This window comes from the organism of the source record quoted next, unplaced genomic scaffold (genome assembly GCF_019419815.1).
Source record: "Pyrus x bretschneideri cultivar Hongxiangsu unplaced genomic scaffold, Pyrus_bretschneideri_v1 Contig66, whole genome shotgun sequence".
Classification (NCBI taxonomy): domain Eukaryota; kingdom Viridiplantae; phylum Streptophyta; class Magnoliopsida; order Rosales; family Rosaceae; genus Pyrus; species Pyrus x bretschneideri.
In genome coordinates this window covers 255,689-280,995 of record NW_025999805.1, presented here as the reverse complement: position 1 = coordinate 280,995, position 25,307 = coordinate 255,689, and the positions used below count along the sequence as shown (strand labels likewise).

Here is a 25,307-nt window from a genome sequence, read left to right as displayed (position 1 = left end):
TCAGAAGCTCGTCCAAGGAATCAGTATGTTTAAACTTTTTGACCTAAATAGCTTGTAGTTCTCTCATTCTAAAGTTATGTCAAACTCAGGGGAGTATCTAGAATTATACTCATTTGATCTTAATGTACTCTTTTTTCCTACGATTAGGAGCATTTTTTTCCACTAGGTTTTTGCTACCATAACGAGGTTTTGATGAGACACCCATCTTAGGTTGATCATACTCTTTTAAGGTTTACTACTTTCGTCCAGTATGACGCTTGTTTTTTACATTATGCATACTTCTCACATTTCTCCATAGTCTATGTATTTTTCATCGCTGAAGACATGATGCAAGGTTTTGTTTAAGTATTTACACACTCAAGAGGGAGTGTTGCAGTCCTATCAGATTAAAAATGTGATCGTGTAAATCTTATCATATCTACGATATCCTTATGGAATTCTACCATATCTCTTAGACTAGATATTATTTTATTTGAGTTGTAATCCTATTGGGATAATGAATTTACTTTATCTACTACTATAAATAAAGGCACAATGGGGTGTCATAACACATATCTCACAATTACACATCTCTTTGTTCTCTCTTGTTGCCGCTGCACCCCTCTCTCTGTCCTTTGTATTGTTCAGTAAATTAGGCATGCAACAGTATAACTATTTAGAAGTTGTATTTGAATGTAAGCATACAAAAAAAAAGGCAATTAAACTTTAAATACTATTTTGATTTGATATTCAAATGATTTAGTATCCTGAGTCGTAAACCAGCGTGAATTGAACCGAAACTAGTGTGAACTTCACTGCACAGTTTTAGTTATAAATTTAAAAGGAGCAACACCGAACCAAACCATTTAATATTTTTCGGTTCTGGTTCCGGGATGGAGGGCGGAATCACCCCTAACCGCACCGTGCTCGCCCTCAGTTACACCTATGGAAGAGTCTAGAAATGGCCAGTGGAGAACAAAAATCACTGTCAAAGTCTCGGATCATGGGAAAAACTCATGACCTCACTGAGCCGCCGTTGTTGCACCAACAGGCAATCGGGACCAAGGATCTCCTCTTAAGGTCGAGAGCTGTTGACTGGCGGTTGTGGTTGCCATCGAGGTGGATGGAGACGGTGAGTTCGCCATGGGAGAGCTCTGATCCATCAAATTTCAAATCGCCCGAAAACAGGACCAAACGAGGCTAAGCTTGGGTAAGTTATGCTCGTGATGGTGAGAGCAGTCCGATGGTAGTGATGCTGATGAGCCTCACCATCGAAGTTTGCCGTAAAAAGCATTCGCAAACTTGCAAGTCTGCAGGTTGTAAGGGAATCGGGTCATCAAGTCGACCTGTAAACTGGGTTTCCAAATTGGAAAGGCTGGCTGCAACAAAGTTGGAGCATCCTATTCATAGAAGTCCAAATGACAAAAATGCCCCTGCCTTTGATTGCTTAATTTTCCTTCGTTATAAATTCGATTTGCAAACAACTTTCGCCCACGTGTTTGTAGGAACAAGTTTTATCTCAAAATATTAAGATTGGCCTCGAAGGGTCTACATATTTTTTGGTGATTAGTTACCAAAAAACGAATACTACAATTCTAAAATATATGAAAATAAAATTTTAATTCCTAAAAATAAAAAAGGGAAATGTTATTGGCACTCCAAAAATCTCATTCTACACTCCTCACAAGTGTAATTTTTTTTTTCAAATATAGAAAGTTTGGAGTGCCAATAACAATTCACATACAAAATACAATTTTGAATAGGCTTTTTATATTAGCACCCACATAATATTGAATGCACCCCACACCACACTAAAATTTAATATTAAACGACTTATGTACCTACTATGCAATGACAATTTTGACCTTATTAGATTTTAAAAAATAAAAAAAATATTTAAATGCACCCCAAATCACTTTTAACGTATTATTTATCTTCTTCAACTAACACCTCCCACTATCCACTATTGAATAAAACCCTAACCAGTGAAACTACAAACACGTTGATTGAGAAAAATTACTTTTGACGAATGGAACATGAAATCGATGTTTTAGAAGTTCCACATGAGGTAAGACATTGTATTTTTCATTGTTTTAGTGATTTGAACGAGATTCATTCCTCAATGTGCATATGTGAATTTGATGGAAACTCTTGCATTCTTTTTTGCAGCCTAATGCATTAGGTTCATAATAGGGAATAGCATATGGGCATGTCTACAAACATTTTGTTAGTGGCAAATGGAAATGATCTTGTACAATTTTTCACTCACATTGACAAAGAAGAAGGAAAATAAAACAACAAATGTATAAAAAATGGGAATAGCAGGTAGCTTTGAAATCATTATTATTATTATTTTTAGTGTTATTGAAAAACATTCAAATGAATCTAAACATTTTTTTTTCAAACCATGATCTTGTACAATTTTTCACTCACATTGACAAAGAAGAAGGAAAATGAAACAACAAATGTATAAAAAATGGGAATAGCAGGGTAGCTTTGAAATCATTATTATTATTTTTAGTGTTATTGAAAAACGTTCAAATGAATCTAAACATTAAAAATCAATCTTATATCATATTTGAAAAATGTGGGGTGTATAGAAAATATGGGGTTCATGTAGAAAATGTAATGTGTAACTTGAAAATGTAGGGTGTGAGGGTATAATAGAGAAAGAGTGGGGTGTAGTAAGATAATTTTTTTTTTAATTTAAAAGCAAATGTGATTTGTATTAAGTATGTGGAGATTATTCTTTTAATTTAAAAGCAAATGTGATTTGTATTAAGTATGTGAAGATTATTCAACAATATATGAGGTATCAATAAGCCATATAATGAAATAGGGGAAAGGGATTTCTGACACTCCCCAACCTAAATTTAGGCATGCAAGCCGTCACGTCAGCTAGAAAAATAATTTAAAACTATAAACGTACATTCACGTCACTAAACCTCAAGGGCATAATTGTCATTTTACAAACTTTGGGATAAAATATATACCATAAATTAGGATGGGTCGTCACAATTTCACATATGGTGAGGGAGAAGGCGACATCATGAGACAGAAGAAAGAAATGAGAAACGTTTTGGAACAAGAAAGAAGATGGAAGAGATTTAAATTCCTATAGTTAATCCCATCATTAAGCATAAGATAATCCTATAAAAAGAAATTAATATATTAATTACCTAATTAGTCAATTTGAAGATAAATTTGGCTGGAGAATAAAAATAGGCTGATGTGTGTTATGTCTGAGTCATCAAACCTAACTCAAACAATCAAGAAAAATTGTATTATACCTAATAAAGGCTCACAAAAATTACGTATCAAATTTTCTCTACAGTAAATTCCCTTACAGGTAAATAAGCTAGATGTAGGTAAAATTGGGGAAGATTTGATTGAGGCAATCAAAGCATGCAAATTTGGGAAAGTTAAATCAAATTATACGAAATAATCCAAAGATTGCCGACAGCCTCCCTAGTCAAGAAAACCAATAGAACGTGCACTGTACAGTCTTGCCAAAAGTAAAATAAAACCGAGAGTCAACAGGAGCCAACCGGTCTTTTAATTTCTCCTTCACCTATCAATGGCTAACTAATATCCCAAAAACATCACCAACAAACCCAATGCTTCAAATGCTTTCACCAAGAAAATCCTCCTCATAGAAGAAGAAAAAAAAAAAAAAAAAATGAGAGCTCCAACAAAACTCCACCAATATTTCTCCACCCTTCTCTGCCTCGTTGTACTCCCTTTCCTCCCAATCGCCACCTCCAGCGACTCCTTGTCTTCAGTTCAATCCCTCCGAAACGGCCAAACCCTCGTCTCCTCCGGCAACGTATTTGAGTTGGGGTTGTTCCAGCCGGGGTCTTCCGGTTGGTACTTGGGAATATGGTACAAGAATATCCAACCCCAAACAGTTGTTTGGGTAGCAAACAGAGACAGCCCTCTTTCGAATTCGTCATCAGCAACAATCAAAGTTGGCGACCGTGGAAATCTTGTTCTTGTTGATGAAGGAAGTGGAAACGTCACATGGTCTTCCAATGAAACTCAAGCTGTGAACCCAATTGTGCAGCTTTTAGATTCGGGAAATCTAGTCCTCAGAGAAGAAGATTCAAACCGAAACAACCCGAAAGACGAGTTCCTTTGGCAGAGCTTTGACCACCCAACAGACACTCTGCTGCCGGATATGAAGCTGGGATGGAACTTGAGCTCAAATTTGGACAGATACATAACTTCATGGAAAAGCACAGAAGAACCGTCTGTAGGTGACTATTCTTTCAAGCTGGATTACCACGGTTTCCCGGAGATTTTCCTGAGAAACAAACAGGTCATAATGTATCGCAGCGGACCCTGGAATGGGGAGAGGTTTAGCGGTGTGCCTGAGATGACAGTTTCAAATGGTCTTCAGTTCAGTTTCGTTTACAATTCACAAGAGGTGTACTACACTTTTTCAATAAAGGACGATTCGAAACCGTTGTATTCACGACTGATCGTGAGCCAAGATGGCTATCTCCAACGGTATATGTGGATTGAATCCAGAAAGATTTGGAACCAATTCTGGTACGCCCCGAAAGACCAGTGCGACAGTTACAGAGAGTGCGGCCCCTACGGCGTCTGTGACTCAAACGCTTCGCCGGTGTGCGAGTGTTTGAAGGGTTTTCAGCCCAAGAATTTGCAGGCGTGGAATCTGAGAGACGGGTCCGACGGTTGCGTGAGGAAGACAGAGCTGGAGTGTTCGAAGGATAAGTTTTTGGATTTGGGGAACATGAAACTGCCGGAGAGCGGCGGCGCGTTTGTGGACATGGGCATGGATCTTGAAGCGTGTAGGAAAAAGTGTTCGGAAAATTGTTCTTGTACGGCTTATGGGAATGCGAGGATTGAGAACGGAGGGACTGGTTGTGTGATTTGGAATGGGGAGCTCATGGACCTGAGGCGATATGCAGAAGATGGACAACATCTCTATGTCAGATTGGCAGCTTCTGAACTAGGTAACATTTTCTTTTGCATTACTCTTTTGTTTTTTTCATGATACGACTAAATTTGTAAACTACATAATCTGTCATAAATAAAAAAATAGGCACGTTAATTAATATTTAAATTATAATTTAATTGTCACTTAATATTATGATTTAATGATATTCTTTTTACAAATTTGTAAGTGAAAGGTCTTAGGTATGACTCTGGCCAAAGTCGAATATAAACTATATTATTATGGCTGCCTCAGTGTGAGGCCTAGTGCACTCTCTCATTCCTATAGTATAGATAATATCGTTTATTATTAAAAAATAATAACCTAATCATTAAATTTCATGTTATATAGTACACAAAATTTGGTCTTCCTAATATAGTCCTAATTATTTTTATTATTAGTACTAATATCATTAATCCAATTTTAAAAGTATAGTTTATTGTCCATAAATCTGTTTTGAAATATTGAAAAGTGTTTTTGAATTGTATAAGAACACAAAACTTGGCGTCTTTAAGATTAAGGAGACATGTTTCAGCTTGATATGACCATGGTTGGGTGAGCCAAAGTACGATTGCGTATATTCTATTAAATTTATGAGCTTCGGATTAGAATTGAGAGTTTTCATATTCGTTAGTTACAATGACAATGGAGTGTGACGTAATAAAACTTACATTATTATAAGGAATCTAACCATTAACATGTTATCGTCTTAAACCTATATTCTACCATGCCTTTTTTCAAATATAGCATGCGAAAGAAAATAGAGGGAATGGAAATAGAGGGTAATGTGCGTCATAGGCATGAGGGGTCAATCCACATGTCAATTCATGAATGTATGCATCACGTTTTGTTGGACTCTCATTGATTTAAGGCGAACTTTGCTTTGAAATTACGCTTTCACATAAAACGTTTTTTTCTAGATGTTTCCCGTGACAGATGGTAGAAATTTACAACTATATATGATGGGGTTTTGTTTTTTTTTTTTTTTTTTTTTAATAAAATGATTTTATTCGTTAAAATTTGAACAATATTATTACTGGTTTATTGTGATGTTTAACTCACTCTCTCACTTTTTTAGTGTAAATAATTAGTTTGTTAAAAAAAGGGGTGCTATTTACACTGAAAGTAGTTGATTAGGTTTAAGTTACACAATAAATTTGATATAATATTTTAGTATCGACTTGTCATTTACAAGAATCAAATTCTAGAATGCTCACTTATAATTTAAAAATATCAGTAAACTATAATATTAAGTAATAATTTAAATAGAGACTGATTGGTCTCATTTGATTTTTAGGATTTAGATTTGACACTCTCTGCTAGGGATTATATTTCATTTTAATTTGGTGGAACTAGCCCACCCTTGACAAGAAAAATGTTAATGGAACGGGTGCTTTCGGCAGCTTGTTCAAATTGAGAGGGTAGTTGCCGTCATTGTTGACATGGTAAGATTTTCTTGAGCTACAATTAGCCGTCCTTTTCAATATTTGCTTTAAAATTCCAATACCATGGCAAACGGTCCGAATATTTTAGGCGGGATAATATAATATTGTAGGCACCTTGTGGAAATATCTCCAAAAACAAAAGGACACGAAAGTCCCTTTAGTTGTCGTTGTGAATGGAAGGAAACCTTGTTCATATTTTAAAAGTAGTAAAGTGCAAATAAGTTTAAATTATTAGAAAGAAAACACATTATTAGTCATGTTCATATTTGGTCCGTCCATCAAGATAGGATTAGACCTTATTGTCTTCTTCATAGGTTAACTTGTTGACGAAGTAGTAGGATTAGGGGTGGAAAAAATTCCCGAAAATTCCAAACCGAACCGAAAAAATTCCGATCCCAAACCAAAAATTTCTCAAACCGAAATTCCCGAAATTTTCGGGATGCTATCCCGAACCGATCCCGAAATTTTGGTATGGGATTTGGGATTGGCTTCTCAATATTTCGGGAATCCCATACCAAACCGAAATTATATATTATTAATTTATACATATATATTATATATTATTCTTTTATAATTGATGCTAGTAGTTTCTAATTCATGCTCTGCAACCTGGAATGTTTTACACCTTGCATATTTTTCATGTTCTGTTTGATATTCATTTGGATTTTATTATTGCTGCTGTTATGGCTAATGATTTCAGAAGGTTTGATTCTTTTGTCTCTTAACAGATTGTCAAAAGGGTTTAATTAATTTGAATTTTGACTCTGATAAAAACAATCAAGCATGCCAATATTTGATTAAATGGTAGTGTGAATGAAATGACATTCCTAGTTCATGAATGTGTTCTTAAATTATATATTTAAAGAATAATTCATAATTTCATATTTTAATTTGGGATTCCCGATTTGTCCCGAAATCCCGAAAATATTTCGGGATTCCCGAAATTTGGGATTCCCGAAATTTAGGTTTGGGATTGGTCTTCAAATTCCCGTCCCAAAAGATTTCGGTTTGGGATTCGGGATACTACTTTCGGTTCGGTATCCCATACCGAACCACCCCTAAGTAGGATTAATTGTGCATGCATGCATGAGTTTTGTTTTGAGTGTTCTTAATTTGTGTGTCACTTAGCATGACTTGTCAAGACTAATTCATGTGAAGGTGTACGACTGATCTTAATATTTTGTAATGACTCTTATGTACTTGAGGTAAAGGACCAGTAATTTTAACTCACACTCTCTTTAATTGGTATTTATATAATTCTATATATAGGTGGCGACTTTTACACACTTTATTTTATCTCCCACAAACCCTAAACCTTAAACTCTAAACCTTTCAATTTTTCAATAAATTTTTAAGATGCGTGAGAGATTAAATGAGGTTTCACTACCCTTTTTTGATAATTGGACTAACCAGGTAGTGATTTAATATTTTTTAAATGAATTGTGTAAATAATTCATCAACTGACTTGTGTTATCTTTGCATCCCTTTAGTTGGATTGCAACGAATATATTACTATTTTCAATATATTTTAAAAGAAGAAATGATAAAAATTGCATTTTGGAGGTCAGAGATTAATTACGCATGAAAAAAACTTATTCATTCTAATTTTCCTAAAATGTTAGGATTAAAAATGAGAAGTTCAATGTATAATCTTTTTCTAATCTCCTTAGCACGAAAAATTATTATCCTCTACTTTCAATATATCTTGAATTTAGAAAGTTAATTATTCATTACAATTAGAGATCAAACAAGGTCTTCGTAACAAATATTAACATGTATGATGCAAAGTGTAATTTGTGAGTGCTATATTCATATTAGAGGACCAAATTATTTCACACTCATTTTACTTTTTATATATTCTTATTAATATTTTGTTATTGACATTTTTTAATTTATTTGATTCAACAAAAAAAAATATATATATATATATAAAAAGTAAAAATAGATGTGTAACATTATCCTTTATTCATGTCAAAAGTGTAGCAGTCTTTCCATTTCATGAATGCTTTTAGCTGTTCACCTATGACTAAAACAGAAAATAGACATGTGCTTTTAATTGTTCACACAGCAAATAATTGAAGGTGGTTCTCTGCTAAACTAATGAAAAGTAAGTGCAGAACCTAGAAAAATAAAATAAATGTGGGCTAATTACCAAAAACTAAATAAAGAAAGAAAATAAGTGGGCCCCGTTTACCGGTGGGTTTGGTATGCATCCGCATCTACTTGGTCCCCTCCTCATTATACTTTTATTAAATTTCTAATCACAATTGTTTATGCTGATATTGCAGGAGGCAGATTCTCTGTCCTTTCATTTTCCGTGTCTTCTTGTTTTGTGTGGTCATGGTTAAGCTAAGTCAACATTTTATATTATTTTTTTATAGAGATAATAAGACAAAAATGAATAGTAATATAAAATGTTAACGTGGCTTAACCGTGATCACACAAACAGGAGGGCATAGGAAATGGGAGGGCAGAAAATCTGCCTCCGATATCCTATCTATGGTTCCAGTCTACCAGACTATCAGGGTTTTGGGTTTCTTTTAGGGAGGTTTAACAAAATTCTCTCGGTACTTTTTACTTTTAACAAAAAACCACATTTATATATTTTCCTAATATTATTCATTATACCTTTAAGAAGAGATTTTTATTAAAAGAGAAATTTTTTTGAACTTTTCGTTAGTTTTCTCTTTCTTGTTCAACATAGAGATTTGTTGCAGTACTACCTTTTTTATTATCTCAATGCACCTAAAATTCTATAAAGAATGCCAAAACGCTTCCTTCTTACGTATAAAGACTCGTTATAAATAATAATTTAACACATATAGGCATATAAATTGTTTTCTTGCATTGTTTACTGGTTAAATCTATATACGAGTGGCAATGAAGAAAGAATGACATTTGCATATAAAGGTTCAGATAATGTTATGCTTAGGAAAGTAAACAGCTATGTATTTTATAACAGTATCACATTACTGACTATTGTACGTTCATTTCAGATGGCAACGGGAAGATGAAACGAGTACTCATTATTGTAGGCATTACAGTTGGTACTAGCATTCTGCTAGCAGCACTCGGTATCTCTTTTGTATGGAAGAGGAAATCTGGTATTACGCGAAAAGGAAGGATAGAACAAAGAGGTACTAAGTAACTTCGATTTGGCGATGATACCGATCTTCAGTACCTAGTACATTATCAATGTTTAATCAATCCCATTTTGATATCCTATTGACAATTGGTCGACAAAATTCTTGTCAAACATCGACAATGTACCATGTATTGTAGATTTGTTTCCGGTGTGGCAGCAATTCACTCCCCATACAGCCAACGAGTGTGTAACTAGAGATTGAGTTACAAAGTTTTTGTTTTCTGCCTGAACAGGTTCTTTTGAAAGAAGCCAAGATTTTCTGCTAAATGAGGTAGTTATCTCAAGTAAAAGGGAACACTACTCGGGTGAAAGGAGCAACGATGAGCTAGAATTGCCATTGCTTGATTTTAACGCAGTAGCAGTGGCTACGAATAACTTTGCAGACGAAAATCAACTGGGGCAAGGTGGTTTCGGTTGTGTGTACAAGGTAATTAAGCACATTTTGTTAGAAATCAGTGTTACTAGATTATGCATAAATTAAAGTAATTTGAGAAGGAACATAAGACAGATTTAGTTATTTGTCGCTATTCCGATTCCAGGGTACAGTAGAAGGTCAATTAGTTGCTGTCAAGAGGCTTTCAAAGAACTCTGGACAAGGAACTGAAGAATTCAAGAACGAAGTAAAGTTAATCGCAAGGCTTCAGCACCGAAACCTTGTTCGGTTACTTGGTTGCTGTGTCGACATGGATGAAAAAATGCTGATTTACGAATACATGGAAAACAAAAGCCTGGATTCTGTTCTATTCAGTTAGTTCCTTCATCAACTTCATGTTCATTTAATAACTACAATTAAATCTATATCCAGTTTTGATTTTTGACATTATTTATGAAGTTGATGATGTTCCTTGTAGGTAATGCGAAAAGGTCTATGCTGGATTGGCCAAAGCGCTTCGATATTATTTGTGGGATTGCTCGTGGACTTCTTTATCTTCACCAGGATTCAAGATTTAGGATCATCCATAGGGATCTCAAGGCAAGCAACATTCTACTTGATGGAGAATTGACCCCAAAGATATCGGACTTTGGAATGGCTAGAATATTTGGTAACGATCAGACGGAAGCCAATACCAAAAGAGTGGTGGGAACATAGTGAGTACCAATGCCCTGCATATGTGACAAGGTTTCTATATTTTCTTACCACATATGCTAATTTCTCTTCATTGATGTTCTGCAGTGGCTATATGTCTCCAGAGTACGCAATGGACGGGCTCTTCTCTATCAAGTCTGATGTCTTTAGTTTTGGTGTTCTGGTATTGGAGATTATTAGTGGTAAAAAGAACAGGGGATTTTATTACGCGAACAACGAACTCAACCTCCTAGGACATGTAAGTAAAAGGGCGCATATAATTAATTTCCACAAAATAACTAGATTCACTACTGACAGAGAAATGGCTTGGAATTGTTGCAGGCTTGGAAGCTATGGACAGAAGGAAAGGGGTTGGAAATACTTGATCCATCAGTTGGGGATTCATACTCCCCCTCTGTGGTGTTGAGGTGCATGCAAGTCGGACTCTTGTGCGTCCAAGAGCGTGCGGAAGATAGGCCTACAATGGCCTCTGTGGTTTTGATGTTGAGTAGTGAAACTGCAACAATGCCTCAGCCTAAAAACCCTGGGTTTTGCCTCGAAAGGAATAAAAATCCTGTTGAAACAGATTCATCCTCTGGCAAGCAGGACCAATCCTGCACCGTAAACCAAGTAACGGTCACGATGGTAGATGGTAGATAGTAAAATTTATTACCATATCAACTCATAAAGCATGTCGAATTTGTATATTTTACAACGAACACAATTTTGCTTCTATGAATCTCTCTCTTGTATCTTTAATCTTTCGCTATATAATCAAGCATTCTGTTCATCTTAATCCACCATCATGTTGGTACATGTTAGCCATAAAACTTAGCAGCCATAGCAATGGAAAAGGAGTCTAGACCTACTTAGTAGCCATAGCACCAACAGAAACCTAAGAACCTAAGTACACACTTAACAGTTATAGGTTGTTGATAGGATCAATGGGTTACACAGTTTATACAGCCCATGACATGGGCCATGTATACGTGGGTGATCCATTTTAAGACAAAACATTACTATTAGTAAATATATGACAAATGACTATAAAATCGAATTTCACACGTTTTTTTTTTTTTTTTTTTTTTAAATATATCATCCTATTATGCTGAAAAGGGAGATTTGACAAAGTAAAGATTAAAAAAATGATAGAAAAAAATTAAGGAGAAAGAGAAAAAACTATAACAAGACGCTGCGTTAAAATTTCAAAAGAAAACTAGATACAACACGAATAACCTTCTAATTCACCAGCTTGCGACTTGCAAATGGCATAGCCTTGTACCGCCTCAACTTGCAAATTGCGTATAACGCTTGGCACCGCCCTCACGACCAAATTGCGTACGCCTCATACTGCCCAGAATTGCAAATAGGGTACGCCTCGCACCGCCTTGAGGCGATTTGTCGACGCCTCGCCTTGCCACTTCGCGTCGTAGGAACGCTTTATTGTGTTGCCAACAAATGTCCCTCGACGCCTTCACCACCCCTAAGGTGCCATTTCCACCGAAATTTGTAAGCTTTATAATGCAACCCACTCACTTCCTCAAATGCTTATAACATTAACAATCTAGGATTAATTCATCAGAAAATAACTTAATTTTTTTTAAAATACCCCCACACACCACCATATCATCCCTTCACGTATATAGACTAAATTGCGATGGGTTTCAATATCCCTCTGTTTTTAGTATCTTTTAGTATCTAACTCATCATTTAGCAGATTCGAACGTAGCAACAATTATTCCAACGTTTCTCATTATTCAGTTTAGTTGTTTATGTTTTTTCTCCACTGAAATGAATTTGGCTCTTCATAATGTGACAAGCTGTGTAACAATGGGGATATATACTACGAACAAAACGACGACGATTATTTCAATAACAAGAAACATACAAGCATTTGACTTTGTTATACTTGAGATTTTTCAATTAGGCGGAGGATGATACGGAATCGGAATTAAGTGCAGGTCTTGTTTTCTTCGGACCGCGATGCCAAAGGTCTCGGTCATGTCCAAGTCTTCGTGCTTCGTTCCATCGGGAAGTTTCCAATCGAAATGGTATAGCAACAATGCAAGCGGGAGCTCAACGTTTGCCAGACCATATAATATGCCCGGACATATTCTCCTTCCTGCACCAAACGGGATGTATTCGAAGTTTGTTCCCTTGTAGTCAATGGAGCTGTCAAGGAACCTCTCTGGTTTAAACCTCTCAGGCTCAGTCCAGTACTTGGGATCTCTACCGATAGCCCACGCATTGACGATTACCTTGGATTTCCCAGGTATTCCATATCCACCAATCTCGCACTTCTCTCCGCATTCTCTTGGAAGTAATAGGGGAACAGAAGGGTGTAATCTCAGCGTCTCTTTAATTACTGCGTTTAAATACTTCATCTCTCTAATGCTTGTTTCATCTGCCTTCCCTTTTCTATTAAACACTTCCCTCACCTCACGCTGTGCCTTTTTCATTACTCTTGGATTTTTCATCATTTCTGAAATTGCCCAATCTACAGTTGTAGCTGATGTCTCACTCCCAGCCGAGAAAACATCCTGAAAAAGGTTCATGTAGAATTAGAATTCAGAAAGACTAATAATTAACCAGAAACAAGAATTCATATTATTCTGAGGTCGTATATTAAGAAACAAGAACTGGGGTAATAAAACTGAAATCGAAAACTGATTTGACTTAATAAAGCATGATATCTCTGATATGGACAGAAAGTGTACTCACAAAGATTACTGCTTTGATGTTGTTAGTAGTAAGTGAAAATTCAAGCGCACCACCATGTTCGTGAAATTTTAGGAGAACATGTACAAGATCTTCCACTGACTCGCCCTCAACATTTTTTGTAGTTTCAAGATCTTTCTGATGTTCGTTGATGATGTTTTCCATTATCCTGTCGGCTTGTTTATGCAGCCTCTCAAGCTTAGGCCTGATTCCACTTACCAAATGAAGCAAGCTAACAGAGGGATATAGATCTGCAAGAGCGAAGCCCCCTGCTACTTTCCCAGCTTCCTCGGCAACAAATATGAACTTCTCATGATCTCTGGTTTTTTTACCAGAGGCTGCTCGTGAAGTGATGCTGTACGTCAATGAGTAGATTTCCTGAGTAAGATTGACAGCTGACCCTGATTGTAAAGCAATCGATTTAATCAGCTTCAGTACCTCTTCTTCCCTAACAGGTCGGTAAGATTGAACGCGCTTTGTGCTTAAAAGCTCTAGTGTGCAAATTTTTCGTAGTTGTCTCCAGTAATCACCGTACGGTGCAAAGGCAATGTTTGTAGAGCCGTAAGACAAGATCCTCGTGGCGAGGATCTGTGGCCTAGATGCAAAAATAACATCGTGGGTTTTCATCACCTCTTTGGCAAACTCTGCCGATGAAACAACAATGGTGGAAACTTCCCCAAGCCTCAGGTGCATAAGGGGTCCATATTTCTCGGCCAAGTCTCGTAGTCCGTGATGGGGTAGACAGCCGATGAGCTGGTGTAGGTTTCCTATGAATGGTAGCTTCCATGGCCCGGGGGGTAGATTTGAAGCGTAGTTGTTGGTGTTGCCACTTCTCCCTATTTTCAGTACCATGATTATAAAGAGCAAGAAGGCAAACATGATTGGGAATGAAGGCCATTGATGCTCCATGAGGAAAAAACAGGAGAATTTGGATTAAAGCTGCTTGCTAGTTAGATTGTACAGTGAACATAACGCAGAGAAAGGAGATGTTTTTATTTTCTTTGATGCAAGGAAACGACAACTTGTTGGTTTCTCTTTGCTGCGCTAATCAATAATTAAGTGTGGACAAAACTACTTTAAAAAACGCAATTCAATCTTGAAAAGATATGCGATGTTATTTTTTTATTATATTTTATCAAATAAAAAAATTTGAAGTGATTTTTTTTTTTTTTGGCAAAGAAATGATTTTTGTTTATCAAAAAACGTAGTACTTGTTTTTACCAAAAAAAAAAGTAGTACTTGTCCTTCATCTCACCTTCTTGCTTTGTTTTTTTATTCCTAAAAGAAATGTCAGTGCTTAGGCACAATTTTCTAAGCTTTTTGCTAATGATAGCGGTAATAAGTTAAATAGTTAGTTGTTATAGAGAGACAAATCGATGAGCACTATTGCGCCCATCTGCTCTTTTTTTTTTGGATTTTAATTATTTTTAACGATTAAGTACTTAAAAATTCTCATTATTTTAATGTCATTTCAAATTAATCTCAATATTTTTAAATATTCTATGTAAATATTCAACTTATTGAAATTATCACGTGTTAAGCTCCAATGAATTTTCAAACATATATTATATTTAGAACCCATCAACTGAGTATAATATGGTCAACATTAATATTAGTTATCTCAAAATCTAAATTTCAACATATATTATAAAATATGAAACCCAATGATGAAACGAATATTGAATTGAATTGAAAATGGATCCAGATTGAAATTACATCAGAAGGGTATCAAAGAGTTTCAAAGAGTTTGTTTCTGCTCATGTTCGTCGATTCTCGGCTCATAAATCTTCAACTTCTTCTTTGTGGGCGATGAAGATGGTGGTGGCCGCATCATAACAATTCATACTTAAGCAACCTCCATGACCTTCTTCTAGATGTTCGCGGCTTGCGTTGTAGGTGGAGTTGGTAGTTTTGCGTTGGGTTTGGAGGTGATGGCCTGATGGGGTGACGGTGATCATTAGTTGGTGGAGACTATATTTTGATGACCTTTTATTGATTTTGAAAACAAAGTAAGTCCTAGTTAATTTAGTAGATTTTTAACTGGGCTTAATGAATGTGATATTTTTAATTTGTTAGATAATTGTTTAGAATGTTTAAAAATGTTAAAATCAATCTGGAAGGACACTGAAAGATCGGAGGGTATTAGGTACTTAATGCTAGATTTAAAGTTAATTCTTTTTCACTTCCGTCTTCTCATCGCACCATCCTCCTTTCACTTCATTCCTTCACAAATACATTTCCCCTGTACTTTCTTCTAAATTAATTTGTTTTGGTGTACAATGGGGCTAAAGCCCAGAAGAAAGAAAACAAGCTCAAAAGCCAACAACAACTGCTCCAGGCCTAGAGAAACCACTTAAATCATCTAAAACAACGGAGACACTGGGAGGAGGGGTACAAAAAAAGTTCCAAGACTCGAAGGAAGGCCTAACTTAGCAAGTCCATCCCCCACCATATTCCTTTCTCTGTAACCATGTTGCAGGTCAGCATGATTGAAAAGACTAATAAAATGCTTACATCCTGACTGAGAGTGCTAAGGCCATCTCCAACCGAAAGCTGGTCAGATGACTCGTTTTAGCCCTCTGGTCCTCCAAGAAATTAATATTTTATTAAACAGTGCAAGGTTATATTTCTTACCATCTCCAACCGAGGGTCATAGGGTCATAGGGCTCGTTTTAGCCCTGTTACAAAAAACCGTCTCCAACCAAGGACCAAACATAATTTATTATTTAAATTTAAAAACTACAACTTAAATTTAAAAATTACAACAACTTAAATTTAAAAACCACAACAATTTAAATTTAATATCTAAAATCATCATTATCTTCATCATCCGCCATTGTAGGAGTATAGTCAGAGATAAACAACTGCTGCCGAGTCATAATTTCTTTTTTTTTCCTATCAAAATAGGTCTTACTCATTGGAGTGTAATTCGAAGTGTTCCTTTTCATATTCTTATTATCCATCTCTTCTTGTATTTGTTTGGCCCGTTCTTCATGCATACAGTTCCTTTCTTCCGCGGCAAAGGCATTTTGCTCCGCCATTAATTGTAATGAGACCGACACTTCCTGTTAAGTGGCGTAATCATCCGTTGCCTTGCCCATTTCCTTCAACCTTCGGGCCTTGTCTCGTCCCATAGCCCTAGGTATGGAACCTTCACATGAAGACGGATTTTCTACCCTTGTTTGCTGAATGGTAGGAAATCCATCTTCACCATATCTACAGCTGAGAATGCAGTTCCGAACACTGGCGTAGGACCTACTCTATGTTGAGGTGGATCTTCAAATAATATCCATCCTTTACAAATTTCCCAACAACCGTGAAACTGAAAGGGTTTCGAGATGCTCTCAAATACAAAAAAATTAGGAATTGGATCGATTGAGGGGACTCGTTGTTCCGATTCTCTTTCCTACTCCTATTTTAAAGCTTTCTTATTCATTTTATTAAGTAAATTTGCCTATGTTGATAAAATAGTCTGGGGCGACTTGGTTATATAAGAATAACAGCAGCAGTACCTGATTAGATCCATCTCCGACTTTGTTTTTAAAAATTTCCTCTTATCATGATCAATTTTTTGTTGACCTTGCTCCACTGGTTTGTTTGTCTTTTTGGAATTACATTTTGCCTAATTTATTATAATGATTCCTAAATGTTTAGTTTTGGCTTTTCCCCTGTTTTTTGTATTTAACGTTCTTTCCTCTCACGAGCTAAAAAAGACATAGGGCGGTCTTAACTCAAATTATCATTGCTTCTGCTTTCTGCTTAGTTGTTATCCGTGCTATGTGTTAATCTATTTCTAACGCACACGAAAATTTAGAGTTAAAAGTTATATTTGATGTAAATTTGACGCACCATCTCTCTAATGAACCGGAAAAGTTGGATCGTATATGAGTTTGGTGCTTTTCCAAACTTTTTCCAACCACTTCGTCCTCCACAACTTTTCATTTTCTTCCCAGACAAAATACTGTCCACTTCGTCAAGCTCTCCGACTTGACAGAAATTTGTGATTTGGGAACAAACTTATTCCAACAAAATTTCACCGCGATTCAAAAAGAATACGGTTTTATTGTTCATGTTCGGACATATTCAAGATTAAATAATTTTTTAATTACAATCTCTTGTAATGACGACACAAGAGAAACACCCTTGGATAAAATTTCGAAGAAATGTCATCAAGCCAACTCGTAGTCCAATGGAATTTAAGTGGGATTTGGGTTACGAGATTTGGATGGCAATTTGGATATCGTGCTTGTAGTGTTTGGGCGAATTTGGTCTCGGGTGTGCCAGGATTTTATCTGGGTGAATTCGGTCTCTAGTGAGCCAAGATTTTTCTGGGTTGAATTTGGTCTCTAGCGAGCCAGGATTTTACCAGTCCGCCATGTCAGGTTATTGGTCCTTCTTTTAAGGGTAGTGCTTGATTCATATATTAAATGTAGGAACATGATATTTCTGGGCTCGAGTAATGCTGATTTGAATATCGTTATCTCAGAAGTTCTGTCATGGACTCAACAGCTTTGAGCGGAGCTGGACTAGACGGAGCAACGGTACCACCGTCACCCTGTTCCCGAACAATAGGCCAAGTTTGAGTGACTCCGCTGGTATGACCATTCTTATTCCACAGGACAAGAGATCTGATCCGAATTGAATAACATTCACATATAACTTCTCCTTAATAAAATGTTTATCCACTTCAACATGTTTGGTATGATCATGTTAAATTAGATTATAAGAAATGTCAATGGCCACCTTGCTATCACAAAATAATTTTGATGCAGATGTTGGTGGAGAACCAAGTAACCACTGGAGCCACAGAAACTCACGTACTCCTTTTGCCATTCGTCTATATTCCGTTTCTGCATTTGACAAAGCCACATCCTTTTGGCTCTTACTACGACACTATTAATCATACAACTATGGCATTGAGTGGGGAAAACCATTGTGATATTAATTGGGGAACTAGCTCAATGTAAAGTATGTTCTTTTTATGCCTTCGAATGATAAAAGAATTTCAATTTTTTTTTTCTAGTGCTAACGAAATAATTCTGAAAGGAACAGTGAAAACAATACAAATCAACAAGATAAAGAAGATAACGATAAGTTACCTATAGCTTGGATTGCAATTTTATAGACTCAATGGATCTTGACGGAATTATGTAAAGTAAATACTGTAAACAAGAAATTTTGGTTAAAAATGAAACTAACTGAAATAGCTAAAACACTAAGTCGAAATAGTGCAATTCGTGAGATTTTATTAGACAAAATTGTACTAATTATTACTATCATCACTCTCTAGTCGCATTGTTTTATAATTGTAAGTAGGACTCGAATAAATAACTAGTCCGATACCATTTTTTTCAATATGTTATAGACTAGGGCAAAAGCATCCATACCTACCTTTGTTATAAAAGAGAGTATAACGAGGGGTAAATATAGCCGAAACCTCGGTAAAAATACATTAAAGGTTGTAACAACCGAAATGTAACATTATTTAATTAGGCATTATCAACCAATCTGTATGACAAAGAAAAAAAAAAAAAAAAAAAAACTGGAGGCGATCCCCACCAAGAAAAATTAGAGCCCATAGCACCATGGTTTGTCATGAAGAAAGTTGAGGTTCCATTATAAAACCAATTGGCAATATTAAGAGTAGCTCAACTTACTTATAAGCCCAAGCAAGACCCTTCCTCCCATCAACGTTGGATTCATTCTCAACACGCCCCATCACGTTTCAAGCTTAACACGCGAACAACGCAACGGAATGACGTGGAGCGTATGTGGCCATTTGGCTTCACACGTTGAACAACCTGCTTTGATACTACGAAGAAAGTTGAGGTTTCACCATAAAACTAATTGGCAATATGAGGAGTACCCCAACTTACTTATAAGCCCAAGTAAGGTCTTTCTTCCCATCAATGTTGGATTCATTCTCAACATGTCAAAGTATCTGCTACTTGATTACTTTACAAAAATGTGAGACACTGTAAATGACATGAACCTACTTTCTAGAAAAAATGACATGAACCAAAGACGCTCCAAACAGTTTTGCCGGTCCGCCAGAAGCTGCCAAGGGACCGAAAAAGGGAGCGAAGGAAATGAAAGACTAACATCGAGTCTGTTTCGATCCAAACATTATAATAAGTATGAAACAAAGTCAATTCAATCTATTTAATTATGATCGCTAAAAGTTGTAACACGCCTCTGGTAGTCACTTTTATAGTAAAATATATTGTTGTAATCAAGAAATTTTAACAACTCATACCGAAAGAAATAGTGCCACTTGCTTGCAAACATGCAAGGCAGGGACAAAAGTTGCATATATAATTAATTACTCAATTGCTTGCTTTCTTGTTCGCTAAACTATGTGTATGCCTTAATTTCTGAAACGCACGAGAATACGTAAAACCAAGACGGCAACACAAAGACGGCAACAATTGTAGATTTGAAGAAAGGCCGGGGAAACAGAGATGGCTACGCTTTGAAGAAAGGCCGGCGAGATGCAGACGGCAACGCATGTAGTTCTTAATGTCCACATGCACAAACATATATATCCAATTAGGACGAGCTCTCTAGACTTTCTGGGGTTTCAACTGTCGAGTACCATTCTCTTTGTACATTCATTATGATACAAGTTATTACAACCGTGTCTTTCCCCCACCTCAACACTCTAAGATGTTCAAGTTCAACTTCCACTTTCACCTCATCAGGTTTTGCTTCTCTCCCTCTCCGACAGTATTATCCTTGTTTCATTTTATTGCTTATCATTACCTATACCTTCTTTTTTTCAGAAATAAATAAACAAAAATAATATGGAATAATTTCTTGCCACATGCAGCTCAAACAGTCCTGAAATTTAATGGCACACCAGAGAGCAGTACGGTAAGATAACCTGTGTTAGTTTTATTTAAATCTACTAATTATCTCCATCACCACTCATGATGCTCATTAGTCGTTACTGTTATTTTCTAGCATAGTTAATTACAAGAAAAAAAATAAAATTAAATGCCATATGAGCTTATACGTACACTTATCAATTTGTCATATGAATTAAAATTTTAAGATTTGTCATTAGCAACTTTGTGAAATCATTAAATTGTTATATACCCTTAACTCGGTTAAGTTTTCCATTCAAAATAAGTTGTGTGTCTTACACATGACTTGTGTTTAGAGTTATTTAGGACATTTTAAATCTCCACTTCCTTTCTAAAAAGTCGCATTCAACGAAACAAAAATATAAAGGTTTCTACGTACTAAAAACTGAAAATGATTATATAATGGAATAATATTTTTTATTCAAAAGAAAAATGAAACTTAACATAATGACATGATATAATTTTGATCAAGTTTCTCTCCAAGAGTACAATCTTCAAAACATATATCACGTGGTTTTAAAGTACAGTTGTCCTCTAAAACAATGGTAAATATCCAACCTACATTGCTTTTATAAAGTTACTGCTCATGGCAAATAATGAAATGAAAATGAGTTCAAATGGCTGAAATAACCCAAAACACTAGTCATGTGCAAATATTTTGGATGGAAACTTAATTATAGTGTTAGAATGAGATGAAAAATTAATGATTTTCGGAAAACTGATATGACAAATTGCTTAAAATTTTAGTTCTTATAATAAATTGAAAAATGTGTATAAGTTCATATGACACTTCAAAAAAATTTCTTTAATTATAATTTACTATTATTTCCTATCAATTTTTTTTTTTCTAGTCTCATGGATTTTCTATAAATAATGGTTACCTCCTATGAATAATCATGTGAATTGCATTTGAATTACAACCCAATTCCACCAAACCTTCCACTTGAAGACTTGCGCTTCCTGTGGGTGTGCGGAGTGAATTTGCCACCAAACATCCAACTAAGTATTTTCCAATTTTTCTGAACACCAAAGGCGAAAAGGGTTCTAATAGTATCTAGCCTAGCCACTAGTGCAAAAAGGTTTCATTGAATCAATACATGGTTTCTGTGGATAACCTTTTGCCATCAATCAAACCTTGTTCTTTTGAACTGGTCCATCAAAGATTCAGCTTGGTTTTAAACACCCATTCCACTCCAATCACATGTTTATCTGAGTGTCTGCTTACTAGTTCCCAAGTGTGATTTTTCTCTATCATACTCAACTCATCTGCATTGCTTTGTTCCATGAAACATCATTTGCTGCTTCTGCATAGCTTTTTGGTTCCACAAACATAGCTTTCTGGTTCCACAATGCTCATAAACTTCACTAATCCTCTGTATTTAAGAGGAGTTACATCATAGCTCTCAGGATCAATAGAGCTAGTCTGTGAACTAGAAGCTTCACTCCAAGATTAATATGGTACAGAGAGAGTAGTAGTTGACTTAGTGTGTTGTTCTGATGTGACAGACTCAACTTCATTCTCATTACTTCTTCACAAGTTCACATTTTGTGGCAATGAGTGGGTGTTCGGACTTCTTTTACTGAACTTATCGCCCAGTCCTATTTAGCATTTTCATTGAATAAAACATCTATAGAGATTAGAATCTGCCCATTGCTTGGATTATAAATCATGTGTCCCTTTTCCCATGTGTTATAGCCAACAAAGATTCCTTTTGTGCTTGTAAGTTGTACTTTATGTCTCAAATTGCTCTGTACAAGAAAATAGCATACCGAACCAAATACATTCAGATGTTTTACTCCTAGTTTTCTTCCACTAAAGAGACCTTAAATGGTGTGATGTCATCTAAGGCCTTTGTGGGGCACCTATTCAATGGATACACAGATCTGTGAATTGCTTCACCCTAAAGAAGATAAGGTATCCATTTCTCATGTAGCATGCACTTTGCCACATCCACAATGATTATGTTCTTCCTGTCTGCTACTCCATTCTGTTGTGGAGTGTAAGCTACAATCAACTGTCTTTCTATTCCCAGATATTCACAAAATGTGTTGAATTCATTTGAAGTGAGCTCTCCCTCTCTGTCAATTCTCATTTCCTTCCGTGAGTAGCCACTTTGTAATTCCACCATTGACTTGAACTTCTTGAACACATTGAAAATCTATGACTTTTTCCTCAAGAAAAATGCCCAACACATCCGAGAGTAATCATCAATGAAGGTAAAAAGTATTTGTTATCAATATCTGTATTTTCATGGGGCCACAAACATCAGAATGTTCAAGCTCCAATGGTTCTGTAGCTTTCCATGCTTCTCCTTGGGAAATGCATCTCAATGGTGTTTTCTCATAACACATCCTTGACATACCTCATTTCTTTCTTGAATTTCAAGCAATCCTAGCATCATGACCTTTTTTCTAGCAGATGCTTCAAACTCTGATAGTTGAGATGGCCAAATCTCCTATGCCAAATAAGAGAGTCCTGCCCAAGTTTGTTCTTAGTCCAAGCTGATTTCCATTCTCTTATGTATTTCTTGCCTCTCATTGTCCTAATGACAAGTGAGCCCTTTCCTACAACATCCACTAGCACTCCAATTCCTACTTGCACTTTAGCTTTGACATTTCTATATATTTCCACAAGCCAATCCTCCCTTGAGGTCGTATGATTGCTACACACACTGTCTATATACCACACATCCTTGTTCTTATGGTCAGTGGTTGGTTTGCTTATAGAGAACAAATTTCCTATCTCCTCCACTTGATTGGCGTAATTCACTTGCTACACACTGCTGTTGAGATTGCAGTCTCTAGCCAGATAGCCAAACTTGCTGCACTTGTGACATTTTGGCTTCTACTTATTCCAACACTCACCATAGTGCAGTTTATAAAATATTTTGCAAGGTACTTTTGCCACATAATTACCCTACTCTTGTTTCGCTAGGACAGTGGTCTTGTTAGTCCATTGTTTCCCTTTGTTCTTGAACTTCTTCTGAAGTTTGAGATTGCTAGATTAACCACCAAACCTATTGTTTTGCTTAGTTGAGATATCCATACTAGCAAATGCCCTCTCAGGTTTATTTTCACCAAGTTTATTCAGCTGTTGCTCATAACCTTTCAAAATGGCTACCACATCTTGTGCATCAATAGTCTAAAGATCTTTAGGATACTCAATCACATAAGCAATACTATCATAAACAACTTCTGTACAATTCTCTGATTTTTCAATTCTTCACTATAGCTTTTCATTTGATATATTAGATCAAACATTCTAATCAAATACACAGATAGAGATTCATCTTCATCCATACACGTATACTCAAAATCACGTCTAAGACCTTGTAATTTCACTAACCTCACTTGCTTATCACCAACGAAACTCCCACTTTAGAATATCCCAAGCAGCCTTAGCAGTCTCCTTATTCGTAATTCTTGGAAAAATCTGATCAGAGATAACATCCTGAATAGTCATTGTGACCCCAAGGCTTGGTGTACATAGCAAGAACCCACTCAAAGTGACAAGATTGGCAAGGACCTATAACCTGCACCGCTTATCCTTACTAACGGTATAATGCCCAGTGCACTTGCATCTTTGACAATGTTTTCTTTCAGCAGCTGATAGATCTTCTTCTTTCTTCTCCGGGACATCAACTCCCTTCTCAACCAGATTCCAGAGCTCATGGGGTTGGAAAATGGTTTTCATCTTGATTTGCTAGAAATTGAAGTCCTCACCCTTGAAGATCGGTGCTCGCAGCCCATTTCCCCTAGGCCCAGTAATGTTAGACCCATATCTGAGCAATCGAAGTTCGTAGCAACGAGAAAATTGCCCTGATTCAACTCGTGATTCTCACAAACTTGAAACGCCAAGATTTTCAGACTCAACTAGGCTCTGAGGTCATGTTAGAGCATCTCTAATGAGGGCTTTATTTTCCACGAGGTTACCACATTTCCAGCCTCAGTAATAAATTTCATCATCAATGAGCCGAAACATAGAACTAGATCTTCCATTGGGGCTAACAACTTCCTGTCTTGGATAGTATAAAATCGGGCTACATCTAGCCCTAAAAAACAGTGGGTTTCACAAAAAAAGTAGCAATCCATATGAACAAAATTCTATCACTCTACCCCCACTTGCGAATACACTTATACTCTCCTTTTATTATTTTTTAAATTCTTTTATCTTACTTATTTTTCTTGCAATTTGGCTTATTAATGATTGTTTTAAATTCCATAAGAATTAAATTTCAAATTGATTCAATGTTCATGGGCATTGATGGGTGAAATTTTCAAATAATTTTTTTCAAAATTGTATGATACTAATTTACCAATTGGTGTTAGGTAAATTGTTGTGTTATATGTGAATCAAATTATTTCAGAGGGCGTAGTTGAGATTGAGATAAGGAAATTTAATCCAACGAACGATTCATAAGTGATGAAATCTAACTTTGTCACAATTTGAAATTTTTAGATTGAAGGGTTCATAAAAAAATTTAAGATAACATGTCCAAAAATCAACTTAAAAAAAGTAAACACAAAAAAAAAAAAAAAATCATCGCTTAATCAAATTACTATATAAATAAATATATATATATATGACCCCATATAGAGCCCGAAAGATAGAGCCCATCATTGGAAGATATTCTTTTATAAAGCCCAAAAGATTAATCGGAGCTTTAAAATTGACTATATCCATCACTTTTTCAACTCCATATAGAACCCCTCACGGGGATTTTCTTAGAGTTTGATTCAGATTGTACGTGCGCGCGTGTGTGTGTGTGTGTAACGAGAAGAATGAAAGAGCATTATTGATTTATACACAATTTTGGATTGAATGGGAAGCAAGAAGGAAGAAGAATTGAATCTGCAAAACTAAAGAATGTGACTGATATTTTTTCATTCTTCCACACACTCAGCATGTGAGCTTAAGACAAGTGGCATCATTAAGCCTTTCTAAACCACAATAAACATACTCTAAGAAATTACACCTGGAAATCAGTGAACACATTTTCTTGTCAACATGACCACCCTGCCACCCCTCCAGATCACATTCGCAAACCTACTCCATTCAGATCGTGAACCTTGATTGGTCCCAGCTTGCCGTTGATTGTACTGCACTTGTCCGTTAATATGATCTACT

At 36.0% G+C, this 25,307-nt stretch overlaps 2 protein-coding genes across 2 annotated transcripts; one reads left to right on the top strand and one right to left on the bottom strand.

The window, feature by feature from the left end:
- Positions 1-3,366: 3,366 nt before the first annotated feature.
- On the top strand, positions 3,367-11,391 carry LOC103937594 (receptor-like serine/threonine-protein kinase SD1-8). Its single transcript, XM_009347544.3, has 7 exons — positions 3,367-4,958; positions 9,381-9,521; positions 9,763-9,956; positions 10,069-10,276; positions 10,381-10,618; positions 10,704-10,854; positions 10,938-11,391. Exons 1-7 carry the CDS (start codon positions 3,659-3,661, stop codon positions 11,253-11,255), a joined length of 2,550 nt encoding a protein of 849 aa, XP_009345819.2. The 5' UTR covers positions 3,367-3,658; the 3' UTR covers positions 11,256-11,391.
- Positions 11,392-12,434: 1,043 nt separating this feature from the next.
- Positions 12,435-14,365, bottom strand: LOC103937593 (cytochrome P450 71D9-like). Its single transcript, XM_009347543.3, has 2 exons — positions 13,317-14,365; positions 12,435-13,135 (listed from the first exon to the last, which is right to left on the bottom strand). Exons 1-2 carry the CDS (start codon positions 14,220-14,222, stop codon positions 12,515-12,517), a joined length of 1,527 nt encoding a protein of 508 aa, XP_009345818.2. The 5' UTR covers positions 14,223-14,365; the 3' UTR covers positions 12,435-12,514.
- Between the last annotated feature and the right edge of the window lie 10,942 nt (positions 14,366-25,307).